At 38.8% G+C, this 22,265-nt stretch overlaps 1 protein-coding gene across 3 annotated transcripts in view; it reads left to right on the forward strand.

The window, feature by feature from the left end:
* Positions 1 to 21,796, forward strand: part of LOC106080820 (sal-like protein 3) — a 105,391-nt gene extending 83,595 nt beyond the window's left edge. For all 3 annotated transcript variants that reach the window (XM_013242397.2, XM_013242394.2, XM_013242395.2), the window contains exon 2: positions 19,595 to 21,796. In XM_013242397.2, coding sequence (XP_013097851.2) covers positions 19,769 to 21,640 — 1,872 coding nt within the window. In that variant the 5' untranslated portion in view covers positions 19,595 to 19,768 and the 3' untranslated portion in view covers positions 21,641 to 21,796. The remainder of the gene's footprint in view (positions 1 to 19,594) is intronic.
* The last annotated feature ends 469 nt before the right edge of the window (positions 21,797 to 22,265 follow it).

Here is a 22,265-nt window from a genome sequence, read left to right on the forward strand (position 1 = left end):
CCCGATTTAAGGTCTTGGCCCCATAAAAAGCGCATTTATTGTCCGATTTCGCCGAAATTTGGGGCAGTGAGTTGTGTTAGGCCCCTCGATATCCTTCTTGAAGATGGCCCAGATCCGCCCAGATTTGGATATAGCTGCCATATAGACCGATCACTCGATTTATGGTCTTGACCGCATTAAAGGCGCATTTAATGTCCGATTTCGCTGAAATTTGGGACAGTGAATTTGGCCCAGATCGGTCCAGATTTGGATATAGCTGCCATATAGTCCAATCTCTGGATTTAAGGTCTTGGGCCCATAAAAAGCTTTTTTTGTCCGATCTCACTGAAATTTAGGACAGCGAGTTGTGTTAGACCCCTCGATATCCTTCTTGAAGATGACCCAGATTTGGATATAGCTGCCATATAGACCGATCTCTCGATTTGAGATCTTGGGCCCATAAAAGGCTTTTTTTTTTGTCCAATATCACTAAAATTAAGGACAGTGAGTTGTGTTAGGCCCCTCGATATCCTTCTTGAAAATAGCCCAGATCGATCTCTCGATTTGAGGTCTTTGCCCCATATAAAACGCATGTATTATCCGATTTTGTTGAAATTTGTCATAGAGCTAGGCTTTTTTTAGGCTTTTCGATAGTCTATATTTGGATAAAGCTGCCAAAAAGACCAATATTGAATCAAAATTGAACAGTGACTTGTATTTATTAGACCACTCAATGACTGTCCTGAATTTGGTCGAAATTGATCCACATTTAGATATAGCTGCTATGGGTGCATAAATAATGCATTTCTCACCGGATTATGACAAAAAGTGGTTTACATATATATCCGAGGTGGTGGGTATCCAAACTTCGGTCCGGACGAACGTAAGGAGTTTTTACTTGCTGTAACTAAATTAATAATAAATTAATTAAACCGATAAGTTGAGGTTTAACGAAACGAAAAATTGGGGGAAAGATCCATCTCCATCCCCCCAAACGGACGTATTGGAACCATATTGATAGGCCAATGGCCAATGGCAATACACGACTGCGATAAAAAGTATATTGGGCGACCCCCAGGGTAAAAAAACACCGATATTGGCTGACCGTTGGAGGCCACCGTAGCGCAGAGGTTAGTATGTCCGCCTATGACACTGAACGCCTGGGTTCAAATCCTGGCGAGACCACCATAAAAATTTTCAGCGGTGGTTATCCCCTCCTAATGATGGCGACATTTATTAGGTACTATGCCATGTAAAAACTTCTCCTCAAAAGAGGTGTGGCACTGCGGCACGCCGTTCGGACTCGGCTATAAAAAGCAGGTCCCTTAACATTGAGCTTAAAACTTAAATCGGACTGCACTCATTGATATGTGAGAAGTTTGCCCCTGGTCCTTAATGCTTTGGCCGCCCGTGACAGTATGGAATTCAAATACAAATCGGATATAAATATTCAGGACCAAGCACTGTTTGGACCCCATAAACCCACTCAAAAGGCTGTATGGCCAGCAAAAGCCATTTTTAAGGTGTAGCAAAGCACACCGGGCCAGATAGTAGTTGTCATTTACTACACAGAAAAAAAAAATTGCCAAAAAATTTTCAATTAAAAATTTAAGTGAAAATAAAAATGCTTTCAATTAAAAAATTAATTGATTCAATTATTAATTAATTGAATGTGGTGATTGAAATTTTTGCAAAAAAAATTTATTTAATTAATTTTTTAATTGAATCTCAATATTTATTTTAATCACCATCGTAATTAATAATTTTGTAATTTTCAATTAAAAAAATTAATTGATTCAATCATTTTTTTTAATCGAATCTTAAAAAATTTTCAAATATGGTGACTAAGTAAATGCAATTTAAGGCTATTTGGTCCCCTTCAGTATAAAGGGAAAGATATTTCAAGGCCTCATATGTCCCTCGGCAGCTGGTTTTACGTGGAGAACCCCCTCGGGATAGTTTTTTTATACACGGGCCTATGGGCCTTTGTCCAAACAACGTACATCAAGTTCATGTTCGTGTAGCTAATATGGAAACTAATTGGAATTTTCAAAAAAAATTCATGTTTTAATTGGATCAATTAAAAAATTAATTGCAAATTTCAATCATTTTTCTAATTGGACAAATTAAAAAGTTAATTGACAATTTCAAAATTTTTTTTAGACAGTTTCTCAATTACTTTTTAAAAAACGGTGATTGAAATTATCATTTTTGTGATTGAAGCAGTTTCAATTAAAAAAGTAATTGGATCAATTAATTTCGTGATTGTTAGCGTGTTTTATTACTTTCTGCGCAATAGGGCTTTAGAAGGTCCTGAAGGAAATAAATTATAATTTAACTGACATTTTGCATGTTAGCTTCTGTAAAGACCTCCAACATTCATGGTAAATATGCTCCAGCTCATTCCGTAACCCAATAAAAAGCTCTAACATTATCCCATCTCCCCACTCTCTTAAGATCACAATTAACCCACATTTTGCACGTGATGTTCCATAATCGATGACGAAAAAAGCTCTTCCAAGAAACTTCCTTTGTCTAAATAAATTTCTTTAAATTAAAATTCTACAACAAATTTTTTCACCTTATCATTGGCGTTGATGTATGCCACACTGACCAAGTCTCGGAAGGCCAATGCTACAAAGGGTCACCGGTCACCATCACTTTACTTTCATTCATTCAGACAATACCGACAACATTGGTGGTAATGAAACGAAAGTAAAAGACAAGTCATCATTTAGAAAGGAGAAGAAGAAGAAGAAAAAAAACACAAAAACCCAACCCAACCCAAAATCCAGCAAAGAAAAGCAAATCTCATGCAATTGCATATGATTAACCAAGAAAACTGTTTCAGTTTCAATTATGAGCAATTATTGTACGTACATAAGTAAGAGCTCATCGTCAGCACTAAAAGTCCACAGCGGACAAAGAGCGAGGATGAGGAGGAGGAACGAGAGGAACATTAACATCCCATTGGATTGTTTCACAAATTAAAGGAAACATACAAAAGCTGCACAGCGTAGACAACATCAACAACAGACACACCATGAAGATGCAGATGATGTTGGCCTAAGGATGAGGTTATGCGAGGTAAAGTGGCCATGGATGTGGCGACAAAATTCAAATCATCATCCAAATGAAATGAAAGAAAAAGATGATGTGTTGTTGCGTAGCTAAACTTTTCTTTTAGGCCAACCATCGTACCAACCTACCAGCTAAAGTAGATGACAACGTTGTCTGGAGACCACGGCTAACGACGTAAACAAAAAATTAATTGAAATGATTTTGTTTTTTTTTTTCATTCGTCTTCTTCTTCTTCTTGCTGTTCGATGATGCTGTTGTTCTTGTTATTGTTGTTGTTGTTGTTATTTTTGTTAACACAACATGACAAAGGTAATTTCAACTTTTACTTTAAGTTGCCCATACCGCAATTGGATTTGAGTGCAATGAGTGAATGAATGAATGAATGGACGAGCGGATGGATAGATGGTTGGCTGTTTGGCTAGATGAACGAATGTCTGGATGGACGGATGAATGCATTCGATGTTGTTGACAACTCCAATGATTGTAACTTTGTCACCGCAAAGTCTCTGAATTAATGTCTTCTGTACGTTCGTGTGTGTGTGTGTTTGTGAGTGTTTACATGAAAACCAAAACTCGAGAAAAAAACAACAGATTACCGTACTATGATTTTATAGGCTTGCATTTACGTCTTTTCTAGGGAGGTATAATAAGTAAAGAAGATTTTATATCCTCCAGCATAGGATTCATTCTGTTTGTAATACATCGAAATACTGGCCTAAAACCCCATAAAGTATAAATTCTTGCAAATTATGTCCATGAACGTTCTTTTGAAGAACAGGGGTAAACTTCTCACACATCAATGAGTGCTGTCCGATTAATGTATAAGCTCATTGAAGAGTCCAAACGGCGTGCCACAGTGCTACGTCTCTTTGGGGAGAAATTTGGCGTGGCTGCTTGCTCATAATTGTCGCAAGCATTAGGAGCAGAAAACCACTGCTGAAATTTTTTTCTGAGGTTCTCGCCAGGATTCGTTAGGATAATGGCTTTTAAGGTTTTTTACACTAGGTTTTGTTTCTTAAGTCTTTCGTTTAATTTTTAGTATTACCAAAATATTTCAAAATATAAAACCGAGATAATAGGAGGAATCCAAAAAGATTACAGCCATTAAGGACATCACAGGATGACATGAAACGAGAGGACTTCTTTAGTTCTTAAAATGATGGTTTGTGTTTTAAGCCTTTCGGTTTATCTCTTTTTAATAAACAACATATCTCAAAATCTTTAGCCAAGATGAAAGAAAGAATCCCAAGATATAACATCAATTAGCTACCTTACATGAAGGAGGACAGACAGACATGAAGATGGACAAACAGACGGACAGAGAGATGTACAGACGGACAAATAGACGAATGGACAGATAGACGAACGGACAGATAGATTGACGGACGGGCAAATTGACGAACGGACAGACAGATGGACAGACAGATGGGCAGAAAGGCGGACAGACAGGCGGACAGGAAGATGGACAGACAGATGGATAGACAAACGGACAGAGAGATGGATAAACAAACGGACAGACAGACAGTCGGATAGACAGATGGACAGACAGACGGACAAACAGATGAACAGACCTGAAAATGGACAGACAAACAGAGAGATGGACAGACAGACAGAGAGATGGACAGACAGACAGAGAGATGGACAGACAGACAGAGAGATGGACAGACGTGATGACGGACAGTCAGACGGACAGATTGACGGACAGAGCGACAGGTGGAAAGGCAGACAGACGGATAGACAGATCGACATATTGACGGAAGGACTGACAGACAGACGGACAACCAGATGGACAAAAAGAATGACGGACAGACAGACGAACGGACGGAAAGACTGGCAAACAGTTGACGGACAGACGGACAGACAGATGGACAGACAGACGGACAGACAGACGGACAGACAGACGGACAGACTGACGGACGGGCAGACAGACGGACAGACAGACAGACAGACAGACAGACAGGCGGACAGACAGACAGACAGGCGGAAAGACAGACGGACAGACAGACGGACAGACAGACGGACAGACAGACAGACAGGCGGACAGACAGACAGACAGGCGGAAAGACAGACGGACAGACAGACGGACAGACAGACGGACAGACAGACGGACAGACAGACGGACAGACCGATGGACGGACAGACAGACAGACAGACATACGGACGGACAGACAGACAGACATACAGACGGGCAGACAGACAGACGGACAGACAGACAGACAGACAGACGGACAAACAGACAGACAGACAGACAGACAGATAGACAGACAGACAGACAGACAGACAGACGGACGGATGGACAGACAGACAGACGCACAGACGGATAGGCAGACGGCCAGGCAGATGGACAGACAGATCGACGGACAGACTGATGGACAGACAGACGGCTGGACAGACTGACAGACATACATACAGACAGACCGACAGAAAAACGGACAGACAGACAAGCGGGCAGACAGACGGATAGATACGTGGACGAAGAAACAGACAGACCGACTGACAGATGGACAGTCAGACGGATAGAAAGAGGGACAGACAGACAAATTCACTAAGTTACCCTGTACCACAGTAGTGTGGTAGGATATACAAAAATTTTTTGCCAAAATTGTGTTTCAACAGAAAATTTTCTATAAAAATGTAAGTCAACATTTTTCAAAATATCAAACTAACTGGCCTGGTGTGCTTTGCTAAATCCTAAAGTTTTTGCGGCCGCCTTTCAATATGGTCCAAATTTTAAAAAAATTTTATATTGGTATTTTACTCTTAAATTTTAATATTACTGCTGTATTATACCCTCCACCATAGGTTGGGGGCATACTAATATCGTCATTCGATTTGAAACACCACGAAATATTCGTCTTAGACCCCATACAGTATATAAATTCTTGATCGTCATGACATTTTAAGTCGATCTAGCCATGTCCGTCCGTCCGTCTGTCGAGAGCATGCTAACTTTCAAACGAATAAAGCTAGGAGTTTGGAATTTTGCACAAATGGGATTGTAAATGGGCCACATCGGTTCATGTTTTGATATAGTTGCCATATAAACCGATTTTGGGTCTTGACATCTTGAGTTTCTTTTTATCCGATTTGGCTGAAATTTTGCACATGTCGTTTTGGTATGACTTCCAACAACTGTGTCAAGTATGGTCCAAATAAGTCTATATCCTGATATAGCTGCCATATAAACCGATCTTCCAATCAGACTTCTTGAGCCTCTAGAGGGCGCTATTGTTACCTAATTTGGCTGAAATTTTTGACTTGTTGTTTTAGTGTGACTTCCAATAACTGTTTCAATTATCGTCTAAATCGGTCTATAACCTGATATAGCCGTCATATAAATCGATTACCTGATTTGACTTTTGGCTAAAATTTTGTATAAGTCGTTTTGGTATGATTTCCAACTATAATTTAAATCGGATCATAACCTGACATAGCTGCCATATGAACCAATCTCCCAATTTGACTTTCTGAGCTGCTTACTTTGCAATTGATCTTCATAATAAGGTTTGTTGCTTAAGTCTTTTGTTTTAACTCTTGGTATTGCCAAAAAATATTTTATACAATCTATTGCTTAATGTTTCGTTAAGAATTTTGAGAATATGTGCAAACTGACCTCGTATTAAAAAAGAAGAAAAAAATGTTACTTTAAGTGCAACAGAAACTATGATCTGCTTTCCTTTCAATTGTCTGTGTTGGTGTTTTTTTTTTTTTTTGTTTAGCATTTGCTGTCAATGTCTCTTGATACTGTTGTTGTTTTTATTGTTAAAGAAATTTTTGTTGCTCTTAGTGTTGTTTTCATCATCAGCAGCATTAACAACAACGTTTGTTGGTCTCTCGTCCGACTGTCGTTAAAAAAAGTTTGTCTGTCGGCTGGTCGGTATGCATGGATATTCAATTTTCGATTACGTAGTAAATAAAACTCTCTATAAAGAAGACCAAATTGCAATAGCAACAACAACAACAACCACAACCAGAGTAAAGTCATCCAGTTATGCACAACAAGCAAATCAAGCAAAGAGTCACATCCAGCCACAAAATCATTACAGTGGACAAATGAACCAAACAGCATTTACCACCAGCCACGGCGGCTTAAGTAAACAGCCAACTTGCCAGTCTGTGGAGGAAAACTATGGCATAAAAGCTGAACCATTTTTCTTACTCCTTTCTCCCTTCTGCCGAGGCTAGCCAGCTAGCTAGCTAGGCCCATGACGAAACGAGTTCACTCTTTGTGTGGCATTGGCTATCATCATCATCCGACCAACTGCAGGGAAAATAATTTTCATTTCTTTCGCTTTTCATTTTTTTGTAGCTTCCAGCTTTTTTTTTTTTTTTTTGTTTCTTCCGATGCTCGTTTATAATAATAATAATTATTGAAGTTATGCTGACAATTGTCACTACACTGATAATGCCGATGACGGTGGCCACAAAGTTTAACCAAAGCCCTCAAATAGTTGTAGAGGAGAAGCTACGCGATTGCCCGCCATTCAATTTGCCCTTCATGCTGTGAGGGTCACATTAAAAAACATAGGGAGATTAATTTTTCATCATCGTCATCATCATCACTCGCAGATCTGCCTGACAGGCACATTGGTATGGGATTTTTTAGATTTGCCTTTTATGCCATTCATTTAGCATGGGATGGGTGAGATGCCCTAACTTTGTCATTTCATTTGTAAATCATCAAAATATTGATCTGAAATCATATGGCTCTCATATGAACTGATCCTCGGTTCATTTACGATCTAAACCATCGTACATCAAAAAAAAAAAATAATTTGTCCAAATTTTCCAGGGGCTGGGCCTGCTTATTCACCTGCAGTGCTATTGACAGACGAACGGACTTTATGGGTTCTTAGGGCAATATTTCAACATATTGCAAATTGCAAATTTTGCCCATGAACATTCCACTACGGAACTGGGGCAAACTTCTCACATATCAATGAGTGCAGTCCGATTCAAGTTTAAGCTCAATGATAAGGGGCCTCCTTTTTATAGCCGAGTCCGAACAGCGTGCCGCAGTGCGACAGCTCTTTGGAGAGAAGTTTTACATGGCATAGTACCTCACAAATGTTGCCAGCATTAGGAGGGGAAAACCACCGCTGAAAATTTTTTTCTGATGGTCTCGCCAGGATTCGAACCCAGGCGTTCGGCGGACATGCTAACCTCTGCGCTACAATGGCCTCCATTTCAACATATTACAAACGGAAAAACATAGCCAGTATAAATATAAAGGCTTTGAAAAAAGTTTTAGCGTCCTGCCAAAAAAAAAAAAAATTTATCACCTTTCCACTGTGCGGTGAATGTGATTTCTGTTAAAGTGTCTCAAGTCATTATTATTGGCAGTAACGGTAATAAAGTGAAAATTGCGCTAAATCACTCTCATTACCCTGGCCAAGGAGTAGCTACCAACACAAGCGACCTCCACCAACCCACCCCCTTAAAATGTTGATTTTTCCCAACTTCTTGTTGAGAAGGGAAGGCAATATCCTCATCATCATGGTTGGTTGGAAAAAAGCAGAGCATTCCCAATTATTATAGTCAAGCTCGTCATCCGCATCAACGTCAGCATTTCCCTTGATGACCATAGCCCGGTATGTGTGGTGGTTTGCTTTGCTTGGCTACAGCTCCTGCTGCAAATTTCTTCGTGTTGCATGCAACCAAAATTTTGCCGTGTTGAAAATTATGATGAATGAATACTACTCGGGATTTGTGAAATTTGCAGTTTTCAATTGGAGCTGATTTTTTGCAACATCGTTGCAGTTATCATTGTTGTTGTTGTTGTTGTTGTTGTCAGTGAGGCGCTTGTAATTGATAGTCTACGGGATTTAAGTGTTGGCAACAATTTCGTGGCGTTTTGCTGCAAACCACCACCATCACCGCCAGTGCACCATCATCATCAGCTATTGAAGACAACTTCACAACGATGTTTCACACTCAGTCTCTGTCTCAGAGTCCTCTTTTGATGGCAAAGGAAATCATATCGATTTTTGGTTAAATTTACCAGAAAATCTTACTGTCAATTTTCATCTTTCTTTCGTTATCTTGGTGGCATAATGCTAATGCTGTAGCTGTTGTTGTTTTACATTCAGGTTTCATTTTCATCATCGTTCATTCCAAGCCTCTTTTGCATATCCTACCATCTATCCTCCCATTCATTCCCTCTAACGATCGAGTGAAAATAATTGATATGGATTGCCAAGAGATTATTGATGTTTTAGCAATAAAGAGATTATCTCTAAAAGCAGATGTTTAAGAAAATTACCAACCACCAGTCGGTGGAGAAAAGCATTTTTTTCTTTTATTTTAAACAGGCGATTCGCCATTGTAATCCCCATCATAATTACAAAGTAAGTCTAATTTATGAAATCCTAAAGTCAATTTTGAGAGATTTGTGGTGATTAGAGATAAAATATGGAGGCCACGATGACGCAGAGGTTAGCATGTCCGTCTCGCACTGCGGCACGCCGTTCGGACTCGGCTATAAAAAGGAGGCCCCTTATCCTTTTTATAGCCGAATCGGACTGAACTCATTGATATGTGAGAAGTTTGCCCCTGTTCCTTAGTGGAATGTTCATGGGCCAAAATTTGTATTGTAAACATAAAATATGAAGGCATGTCCGCGTATGACGCCAAACGCCTGGGTTCAAATCCTGGAGTGAACATCAGGAAAATTTTGAGCGGCGGTTATCCCCTTACTAATGCTGGCCGTATTTGTGAGGTATCCTGCCATGTTAAAACCTCTCTACCAAATTGTCTCGCTATGAGGAACACCGCTCGGGTTCGGCATAATAAAGGAGGCCCCTTATCATTGAGCTTAAACATTAGTCGGACTGCGAGAGAAGTATTCTCTGCTCCTTTATGAAATGTTAATGGGAATTTTAGTAGACATAAAAAATAAATAAAAATAGAAAATTTTAAAAATACAAAAAAAATTGCAAAATTTTCCAAAATTTTAGAGCTATAAAAATTTTGTAAAAATTTTGCTTTTATTGAAAACTATCCGAACCGGGCCCGCTCCGCAGAACCTTCTTTAACGCTCCTCTACCTTTTTTTTTGAGCCCAATATTGCAATGGTCGATATATAAGTCCTATTTTCGTAGAATTTTAAGATGGCGACATTTTGACCCGAATGTGGATATCGAATTCGTGTCATTGAAGCACAGAGGTAAGAAAGTTCGCCAATAAAGCTAAAGCTGGCGAGAACATTGGAAAAATTTCCCCTTGGTTATCCCCTCCTAACGTTGACCACATTTGAGAGGTACTCTGCCTCTCCCAATAGAGGTGTCTAACTGAGTGACGCCGTTGGGACTCGGCTATAAAAAGGAGGTACTTTGTCATTGAGCTAAAACTTGAATCGGACAGCATTCATTAATATGTGAGAAGTGTGCCCCTTTTCTTTAATGAAATGTTCATGGACAAGTCTTTGCTCTACTCCCCTTTCTTTGGAACCCTATATTGTAGTGGGTAGATATGTCTGGTTTGGGCTGTATTTTGGGAAATAGGTGACCAAACAGACACTTGCCCCTTAAAGTTAATATAAACGTTGTGCTATACTCTCAAATACTTTTTATATGAGCTCCAAATTGCCATGGGTAAATATTGTTTCATTGGAGCCCTACATTGTCGGGATTGGTCTATATATCCGTTTGACGGAGAGTGCTTTCTGGGCGTGGGATGGTACCTCAGACATTTCACCCCAATATGGATGTTAAATTCATGCTCTTCTCCTAAATACCATTCGTTTAAGCCTAACATTACTATGGCCGATAAATATGTACGATTTGGAGGGCTTTTGGAGCTGGGGCTGTCACTCCGAAAATATGCCCTAAAAATAGGTATCAAATTCGTTCTTTACTCCTCAAAAGCTTTCATTTGAGTTCCATATCGATATGAACGGAAATAAGTTTAGTTTAGGGGGTGCTTTGGGGCTTTCCCACAAACACTTGGCTCTAAAACAGGAGTCCTTTTCTACTCCCAAATACCTTTCATTTCACTCCCATATTGTATTTGACGTGTTTGAGGGAGGTTAAGCGCCATCCAGAAAATTTAACATTAATGTTATTTTCCTAATCTACTCCCAAATTGCATTGGATCACTTAGTTTCGTGATTGAAAACGATTTTCTGTGTATGGAACACAAATAGATTTTTATACCCTCCACCATAGGAGGGCGGTATACTAATTTCGTCATTCTGTTTGTATATATTATATATTCTTGATCGTCATGTAATTTTAAGTCGATCTAGCCATGTCCGCCCGTCCGGATTGATAATGGGCCAAATCGGTCTATGTTTTGATATAGCTGCCATATAAACCGATCTTGGTTCTTGACTTCATGAGCCTCTAGAGGGCGCAATTCTTATCCGATTTGACTGAAATTTTGCACGTAGTGTTTTGGTACTTGGTCACTTCTAACAACTGTGTTAAGTATGATTCAAATCGGTTCATAATCTTGTATAGCTGTCATATGAACCGATCTCGGATCTTGACTTCTTGAGCCTCTAGAGGGCACAATTCTCATCCGATTTGGAAGAAATTTTGTACAACGGCTTCTCTCATGACCTTCAACATACGTGTATTATATGGTCTGAATCGATCAATAGCTTGATACAGCTCCCATATAAACCGATCTCTCGATTTTGCTTCTTGAGCCCCTACAAGGCGCAATTCTTATCCGAATGAACTGAAACACAATGACTTCTAAAATGTTCAGCATTAATTTATAGTCGGAATCCGACTATAACTTAATATAGCTCTAATAGCATAACAGTTCTTATTCAATATTCTTTGTTTGTCTAAAAAGTGATACCGCGCATAGAACTCGACAAATGCGATCCATGGTGGAGGGTAAACAAGATTCGGCCCGGCCGAACTTAGCACGCTCTTACTTGTTTTCATATTTTTACAAAAGTTTTATTTTGCTTTTATAAAAAATTTTATCATAGTGGTTGGTGTGTTGCTATCGTTATCTCGAAAGAGAAAAAAAAACAAAAATTGTAAAATCTAATGATCTCGCCCTAACAGGCAAAAAACTTGAAAAATTTATGATTTATTAAAAATTTTTTCAAAATTTTGGAAAATTTAGTCAACATTTTGTTTGTCGTATGCTTAAAACGCAGCTTTAAAATCATTTCATTTACAGCCTAGAAGTTTTGCTATCCATCATTACATCCATTTCGCTATAACATGAACGTTTTCTCATCGAAACGTTGATCTCAAAAGGTCTATGGGATGGAAACAAGATGTTGTTGGTGTTGTTAGTGCGTTTCAGCTATTGCTGCTGCTGATTGTTGGGTAAAACAAAAACCCCAAGAAACCTAATTCACAGTTTTGTTAAATTAAACATTTAATTTGTTTTCTGAAAAAAAAAAAACTGAAAAAAATATGTTCTCCAATTGTCGCTACCCATGCAGCCATTGTTGTTGTAGGTAGTTGGTTTGGGTATAGCCTTCTTAGCTCGTGTCAGCAACCATTTGCTGCCGCTGGATTGCCTACCATAGAGTTGGTGCCACAGGGATGGGGGGTGGAGGCGATGAGTGTTGTGCGAAGACCTTTGTTGCCCACTGTTAAATTGTGTATTTAGGGTTTCTGGGTTACAGGTAAATGTTACAGCCGGGGCCATCAGAAAATATGTTCGCTTGTATAAAACAATAGAACCTTTTGTTTGAGTTTTTTTTTTACTTCTTCTGTTCAAATTCTTATGAGGAAAAAAAATATAATAGCATTTTTTCTCTCCCACTCTTAAGGGGTTATGCAATTCAAATTGTTTCAAAACATTTGTCATTTAGTTAAGGTCGCCAAAAGAGACCAAAAAACATGGCAACAATGAGCTAGGTGTTCTTGCAAAATCTAGTTGTTGCATGAACCATTAGGGGTTTGAGACGAAACATTTACCCATCTCAAAGGCAGAACTACTAGGAGATCGGTGTATATGGGCATGAAGCTACTTGACATGGATGTTGGAGTTCTTAAAAGAGTAAAAATTCTTAACATACGAATTTTCAGCCGTTTTGGATAAATATTGACACCTTTAATGGCTTAAAAAATCGAATTTGGCGTATGGTTTATATGGGAGCTATATGAAAATTTTAACTTATTGGGTTGCCCAAAAAGTAATTGTGGATTTTTCATATAGTCGGCGTTGACAATTTTTTTCATAGCTTGTGATTCTGTAATTGCATTCTTCCTTCTGTCAGTTATGGGCTGTTACTTTAAGCTTGCTTTAGAAAAAAGTGTAAAAAAATATATTTGATTAAAGTTCATTCTAAGTTTTATTAAAAATGCATTTAATTTCTTTTAAAAATCCGCAATTACTTTTTGGGCAACCCAATATATAGCCCATGGACGGTACAGAGGGATGAACGGACGGACATATGTAGATTGATTTACAACTTCAAGCCCATCAAAGTGTTTTTAGGTTTTATAGGGTCGAAAATCTGTATTACTAGGTGTTACAAACAGGATAACTACTTTGGTATACCACCTATGATGACATGCTAAGGTCGGTGTAAAAAGTTTTTCAAATTCTTTACTACTCGCCTTTATATTATGCTCACTTAACGCTTAAAATTCTTTCCCAAAATTATTCTTTTAACTCGACTACCATTACCAAGACCATCATCATTAAGCGGCAAACTGATTTGATTGCTGTGAACTTCTTGAGACGAACAAATGAATGGCTTGCAAGACACTGCACCAAAATCCCCATGTGTATCTTTGCAGCAAATAATAATGCCAGTAATAACACCAAAAAATATTGAAAATGTTATACACCGAATTAATATGTAAATAAAGCATGAAATCTTTTATTTCTTGTTGTTTTTGAGTCTTGGTGCGCTTTTTTTTCTTTTTTGGTAACAAAGTCAAATTCTGGTTTAAATGAATCTGTCATGGGAACAATTCACATGAGGCCGGATGTCAAGAGTACCAATGACAATTAACAATTGAATGAATGAATCAATGGTGGTTTGGTGTCTATTGTACGTATTGCTGGGGTGAGAAGGGGTTTCTTGCTTCTCGCAGTTAACCTTATTATTGGCCAAAAAGGAGTTTGTATCAGTTTTGAAGATAACATCAAGATCACAAACCATTCTTATTAAGTTTAAGATCAAAAATTGCAAAATTATTAACAACCAGTATGGGAGGCAAAAGTCGGGCGTTGCCGACTGTATAATCCCCTACACCTACAATGTGCGACCTATATCCAATTCTGAACCAATTTTGATGGACCTCGGCGAGCAAATAGGTTCAAACTGTAAAAACTACGGTTGACAGATGACAACATTATGACAAATTACCCAAAATCTGACGAACGTGTATATGGGAGCTATATCTAATTCTGAACTGATTCTGAGAAAACTTCTCAGATAGTGTGGTAGTCATCGAGGAAAGCGTTGTGCAAAATTTTAGCAAGATTGGTCAAACAATGCACTTGCAGTGGCTCTTGGGGTGAAAATCGGGCGACATACATATATGACAGCTATATCTTAATCTGGGCCGATTTCTATGAAATTCACCAGTAATATTGAGAGTCATTAGAAAATCCTTCCTACAAAGTTTCGACAGAATCGGATAACAAAAGACCATTTATTTGCAATATTGTTGCAAATCGGACGAACATATGAATGAGAGCTATATCTAAATCTGAATCGATTTCGAGATACTGTCCTGAGATACTGTCCTGAGAGGCAGTCATTGAAAAAAGCGTTTTGCAAAATTTTGGCAAGATGGATCAATAAATGCGCTTGCTGTGACTCTAGAAGTTAAAATCGGACGATATATATATATGAGAACTATATCTAAATCTGAACTGATTTCTATGAAATTCACCAGTAATATTGGTAGTCAAAAGATAATCCCTCCTGCCGAATTTCGAGAAAATCGGTTAACAAAAGACCATTTATTTGCAATATTAATGCAAATCGGACAAACATATATTCCCATATATATGTTCGTCCGATTTGCATTCTAAATCTGAACCGATTTTGACCAAACTCTATGTATATTGTGGTAGTCGTCGAGGAAAACGTAGTGCAATATTTTGGCAAGATTGGTCAATAAATGAGTTTGCAGTGGCTCTAAGAGTGAAAATCGGGCAATATATATATGAGAGCTATATCTAAATCGACAACCGATTTTCATGAAATTCACCAGTAATATTGAGAGTCAGGAGATAATCCTTCCTGCCGAATTTCGAGACAATCGGTTAACAAAAGACCATGTATTTGCAATAATAATGCAAATCGGACGAACATATATATGAAAGCTATATCTAAATCTGAACCGATTTCGAGCAAACTCCTGAGATACTGTGGCAGTCGTTGAGGAAAGCGTTTTGCAAAATTTTGGCAAGATGGATCAATAAATGCGCTTGCTGTGACTCCAGAAGTTTAAATCGGACGATACATATATATGAGAGCTATATCTAAATCTGAACCGATTTCCATGAAATTCACCAGTAATATTGACAGTCAAGAGATAATCGCTCCTGCCAAATTTCGAGAAAATCGGTTAACAAAAGACCATTTATTTACAATATTAATACAAATCGGACGAACATATATATGGGAGCTATATCTAAATCTGAACCGATTTTGACTAAACTCTATGTATATTGTGGTAGTCGTCAAGGAAAACGTAGTGCAATATTTTGGCAAGATTGGTCAATAAATGAGTTTGCAGTGGCTCTAAGAGTGAAAATCGGGCAATATATATATAAGAGCTATATCTAAATCGACAACCGATTTTCATGAAATTCACCAGTAATATTGAGAGTCAGGAGATAATCCTTCCTGCCGAATTTCGAGACAATCGGTTAACAAAAGACCATGTATTTGCAATAATAATGCAAATCGGACGAACATATATATGAGAGCTATATCTAAATCTGAACCGATTTCGAGCAAACTCCTGAGATACTGTGGCAGTCGTTGAGGAAAGCGTTTTGCAAAATTTTGGCAAGATGGATCAATAAATGCGCTTGCTGTGACTCTAGAAGTTTAAATCGGACGATACATATATATGAGAGCTATATCTAAATCTGAACCAATTTCCATGAAATTCACCAGTAATATTGACAGTCAAGAGATAATCCCTCCTGCCAAATTTCGAGAAAATCGGTTAACAAAAGACCATTTATTTGCATTATTACTGAAAATCGGATGAACATATAGACGGGAGCTATATCCAGATCTGAACCGATTTTTTCAAATTTCAATAGGCTTCGTCTCTTGGCCAAAAAACATGCCTGTACGAAATTTTAAGACGATCGGATTAAAACTGCGACCTGTACTTTGTACACAAATTAACATGGACAGACGGACATAGCTAAATCAAATCAGAAAGTGATTCTGAGTCGATCGGTATACTTATCAATGGGTCTATCGCTCTTCGTTTTGGGTGTTACAAACAAATTCACTAAGTTATAATACCCTATACAACAGAAGTGGTGTAGGGTATAACAAGTAACAAGTAAAAGCGTGTTAAGTTCGGCCGGGCCGAATCTTTTATACCCTCCACCATGGATCGCATTTGTCGAGTTCTTTTCCCGGGATTTCTTCTTCGGCAAAAAAGGATATAAAAAAAATTTGCTCTGCTATTAGAGTGATATAAAGATATGGTCCGGTTTGGACCACAATTATACTATATGTTGGAGACCTGTGTAAAATGTCAGCCAATTCGAATAAGAATTGCGGCCTCTAGAGGCTTAAAAAGTCAAGACCCAAGATCGGCTTATATGACAGCTATATCAGGTTATGAACCGATTTGAACCATACTTGGCACAGCTGTTGGATATCACAACAAAACACGTCGTGCAAAATTTCATTCCAATCGGATAAGAATTGTGCACTGTAGAGGCTCAAGAAATCAAGACCCAAGATCGGTTTATATGGCAGCTATATCAAAACATGGACCGATATGGCCCATTTAGAATACCAACCGACCTACACTAATAGGAAGTATTTGCGCAAAATTTTAAGCGGCTAGCTTTACTCCTTCGGAAGTTAGCGTGCTTTCGACAGACAGACGGACGGACAGACGGACGGACAGACGGACGGACAGACGGACGGACAGACGGACGGACGGACGGACAGACGGACGGACAGACGGACGGACAGACGGACGGACATGGCTAGATATAGTGTCCCGGCTTCTCATCGGATTTGTTAACATGTTGCCAGAAAAGCTGAAAACAATTTCTTGGTGCACACAAGATGTTGAGCTAATCACTTTGATAGTGTAGGTCAGTTGGGATTGTAAGTGGGACATATAGGTCCATGTTTTGATATAGCTGTTATATATACCGCACTCGGATATTGACTTTTTGAGCCTTTAGAAGGCGCATTTATTATCCGATTTGACTGAAAATTTGAGCGAAGTGTTTTGTTTTGACATCCAATAATTTCTTGGTGCACACAAGATGTTGAGCTATTAATGGATTTTGATCAACCACTTTGATAGTGTAGGTCAGTTGGGATTGTAAATGGGACATATAGGTCCATGTTTTGATACAGCTGTTATATAAACCGCACTCGGATATTGACTTAATTTTTTTCCGATTTGGTTAGACTTCTCCTATGATTTTCAACATACGTGCTAAATATGGTCTAGATTGATTCATAACCTGATATAGCTCCCATATAAATTGATCTCCCGATTTAACTTCTTGAGCCCCTATAGGACGCCATTCTCATCCGATTTAGCTGAAATTTTCCGCAATGAATTCAACTATGGTCTCCAATATTTAAACTAAGTATGATATAGCTCCAATATCATGACAATTTTCATCCATTATCCTTTGTTTGCCTATAAGGTGGAGGGTATATAAGATTCGGCCCAGCCGAACTTAGCACGCTTTTGCCGGTTTTAACTTAAAAATGCTTGTAACTCCTTAAAAATGCGTTTAATCATGAAATTACCAATAATTCATAACTCCACAAGGGAATTGGTCAAATTTAAGTTTTTGATCAAAATTCGATATTTCTGTGCGTACAAAAGAAGTATATTGAACTTTTCTGGCAACTCGTTAAAGAATCCAACAACAACCCGTATCATCACAGAAAGGCTAAATTGTTTACCTTATTTGTGTGTCATCCATCAACTGAGAAATTGAAAGCAATTGTTGAAAAAGTCAAATTTGAAATACGCGATATAGTAGTCATAGGAGAACATGAAATGAATACAAATTGAATCCTATTGGAGCTAAGGAAGCTAAATGCAAAGAACAGCTTATATTACAACTATTACGACTAATGGAAGTCCGATTGGGTTCATTAACAAACTCAGTCTATCTGCATCAATAGAAAATATATGAGAAAATTCGGGTCAAATAGCTTTATTGCTTTGGAAAAGTAACATTGACAGACGTATTTACGGACGGCCATCCAGGCCAATATCAAGACATTCTTGCTGGACAAATTGTTACAAATTATATGATGAAGTCATTACACTCCCCAACCTATGAAGGAGAGTACAAAAAGTAATCTGTTTACGGTTACCAAATGACCTCCAGGGCAACATGGAGAAGGCATTCGGGTTAACTGAACATATTGATCATACAGCCACCACAGAGTCAATAATTAGCCATCAAAATATTCAACAACAAATAGAGCTCTAACGTTGTGACATCGAGTCATACAGTTAACAGTGTAAATTTTTTCAAATTCAATTTGATTTCAATGTTGCCGAGTAGAGTGCTCCACAAAAACTCCTCCTTCCGCTCGATTTAACATTGAAAATAATGGAAAGTTTTTTTTTTATTTTATTACGAAAAAAAACCAAACACAATAATGTTTCGACATATGTTCGTTATAAGCAAATATGTTTTGAACCTTCCCCTTGCCTAAGACTAGATTAAGCAACATCGTTTGATTTGGAGGAGAACTAGACGGTAATGTACGTATAGGATATGGATTGGAAAAAAGCTGTTTTCCACACGCCCATACCTACTCATACATATGTATCTATTTATATAGATGTGGAGTTGTTTATTGGTTTAGAATAAACAAAGGTTCTATTAAAAAACAAAAAACCTTCTCAAATTGGGATGGTAGGTATTGACTTTTAAATACTCGCAGCAATTTTATTCAAATTAATTGTAAATATTTGATTTGATAATAATTTCCTCAGGAAGGCCAAAGAAATGTTTTGAAACCATACCGACTTGCATGTACCCTAAATCGAAAGAAATTTGAACAAAAATTATTTAAAAGTTTTCTCAGATTTATTGACATTGCATAAGATTAAGAAAAAACTCAATTTTAGTGGAAATTTGGGTTATGTTAATACTTTGGTCTTTCTTTCTAAAGTTGATCGACATCCCCTTGAAATTTTTTTAAATAACTCCTAAATGTATGCTTTATCTTTTCAACATATCACTGCTTACTGTTTTGTTCAAATTTAGTTACACAGTCTGCATTTCTCCTGGAACCACTGCGTCTTATTTTGTAAATTTCGCACATTTTATTAATTTATACCTCTAATTTTATCTAAAAAATCTTCTAATTTAATAATTTTGTTTTTTTGTGTCTTTTTAGAAACCTTTCCAGATGAAAAACTACATCAACAGCTGAACATTGAGCTCAAACAACAACCCACAGATATTAACCCTCAAACGGAGTCAGTATTCAGAGGCCAAAAATAGAAACACAGCAACCACCTAGTAACGAATTTTGAATGTCGATGTTTAGCAGAGCCATTTTAAACTTAGTATGAGAGAAAAAGATCATTCTCCCAGAAAAATGCTTCCTAGCCCCAAACAAGGGTCTGTTTACCCTATTTTAGGCTCCATGCCCTATAACAATTTCAACTCAAATGTACCTTATGACCTATCGTCGGCAGCGAGAGGCAATAGCTCTACGGCAGCCACAGCTCTGACTACAGCCCTAACGGCCCTATATCAAACGCAAAAGGATCTGAAAAAAGAACGAAGGCGTGGCCTCAGCGAACAACCCCTGGATTTGAGATTAGCCCACAAGAAACATGATGCAGGAAGTGGCGGTGCAGCATCAGCTGGAGTTGCCGGTGGCAGTGATCACGATGGTGACTCCACTGAAATGATGGAAGATGAAAACAGCAACTTGGTTATGATTACCACAACCCAATTGGATAAATCATGTCACAATTCCGAGTGCAACAACAACACCAATGCTAGTTCCCGACTGCTGGCCGATGGCGAGAAGGTGGTAGCCGATATGCATCTGCTGAATGAGCTGAATAACAACAACAATAATAACAACAACTTTTTGCTGCAAAATCACTCTGCTCTGCAAGAGCAATTCGAACAATTGAACAGTAAAAAGATGCTCAGGGTATTGAGGGATCAGGCCAAAACCTTGCCCACCAACATGGATCAGCTGCCGTTTCCAGTGAACGCCCTACACCCCACGCTGCTCGAGACCTTAGCCAAAGCAATGCCCCCGCTGCCGTATCGTAATCTCTTCTTTCTGCCACGACCCAATCAAGCCAACAATCCTGCGAATTTCCCCTTCTTCTCGGGGCCCCCTCTCAATAAAGAGTCGAAAAAGAATACCACCACAGTTACAGCAACAACCACAACGCCTCCCATAGCCAGCTCGGACACCTCCTCAATGGTGGAGATGAAATTCGATGCAGCGACACCCAATCGACCCAACTCACTCACCGAAAGTCTGGCCACCTCGCTACTACTCAATCAAAATGGCCCCAGCCCTGGCCAAGCTACCGCCAGTGCACAACACTATCGCCAAAAGCGACCAACTGTCAATCGTTCATCTGCCCCTCCTTCAGGCAATCATCTGTACAAATCCAAGGACCGCTACACTTGTAAATTTTGTGGGAAGGTATTTCCGCGCTCGGCCAATCTGACGCGGCATCTGAGAACGCACACCGGCGAACAACCCTACAAATGCAAATACTGCGAACGTTCCTTCAGCATATCCTCCAACCTGCAGCGGCATGTGCGTAACATTCACAACAAGGAGCGTCCTTTCAAGTGCGAAATCTGTGAACGATGCTTTGGCCAGCAAACCAATCTGGATAGGCATTTGAAAAAGCATGAGGCAGATGCTGTTTCCATGGGTCTGGGCCTTAACGAACGCATACGGGGAGGTCTAAGACGCTTTTGTGAAAATCCTGCCGAGGAATGTTATTTTGAGGAGATACGCTCATTTATGGGTAAAGTCACTCAATTGCCTTTGAATTCGTCAGCGACGACGGCAACAGCAGCAGCCAGTGCCAGCAAACTGCCGCTTATGGACACAAGTACAACACCCCATTCCGAACCCCACTCACCGGGACGCAGTTCATCGTATGCCCCCTCAGATCCTGACTCAACGGCCAGTGGCCTTAGGATTATCATCAAAGATGAGCATAGTAATCATAGCCACGAGTCGAATGAGGCTTCAACGCAGCAGCAGCAGCAGGACTCCCAAGCGCCACCCCAACCCCTCTCGGGGCAAAGTGAGCAGGCGTCATTGTCATCTTCTTCACCATCTCCTAAATCGCCGCATCGAAATGAGGATAACGAGGCTACCCACAACAATAAGAGAAAACTAAGTCCCTATGGTAGTTCACCCAGTAGAGAGTGTTCTACAGCTACTTAACATTAATTGAAAACAATTACGAAATAAGAGACGTCAAAGAGAGTGAGACAACAAGATAGCAAGGTGGGAGTATTGTAGCTACAGAATATTTAAGCCAAAAATTAAGATTTTCTAGACCTTCCCACAAACATTTAATTAAGGAAACTTAAACACCTGCCACCTTCTTTCACTTCAAAATTTCCCATGAACATTCCATTAAGGAACAGGGCATACTTCTCTCAAATGAATTAAGTTTAAACACCTAACTAACCTACCTATCTATCGAAAATTTATCTTTTTTCGACAATGTTAAGCTATCCATAAAATTTGCAAAGTATTTTGCTCTCGAACACTCTTATAAAGGCCTAAACAGAATGAGCGCGTTGAGAAGCGACGCGTTGAAAAATGCAACTCTGCAGACAAATGTTAAAAAAGCAACTCGCAAAAGTTAGTCAATTTTTTACTTTGACGACCAAAAACACAACACTGTGACGCTCAAAACAAAAGCTCATTCTGTTTTGGCCCTAAGTAATGATTGTTTTGTTTTCAAATATACAAAAGATTTGCGACTTCTAATGGATCAGCTAGTCGAATCAACGAATCTGTTCGTATGGGAGTTGTATCTATTTATAGACTTGACTAAAGT

The sequence above is a fragment of the Stomoxys calcitrans genome, chromosome 3, assembly GCF_963082655.1.
Source record: "Stomoxys calcitrans chromosome 3, idStoCalc2.1, whole genome shotgun sequence".
NCBI lineage: Eukaryota > Metazoa > Arthropoda > Insecta > Diptera > Muscidae > Stomoxys > Stomoxys calcitrans.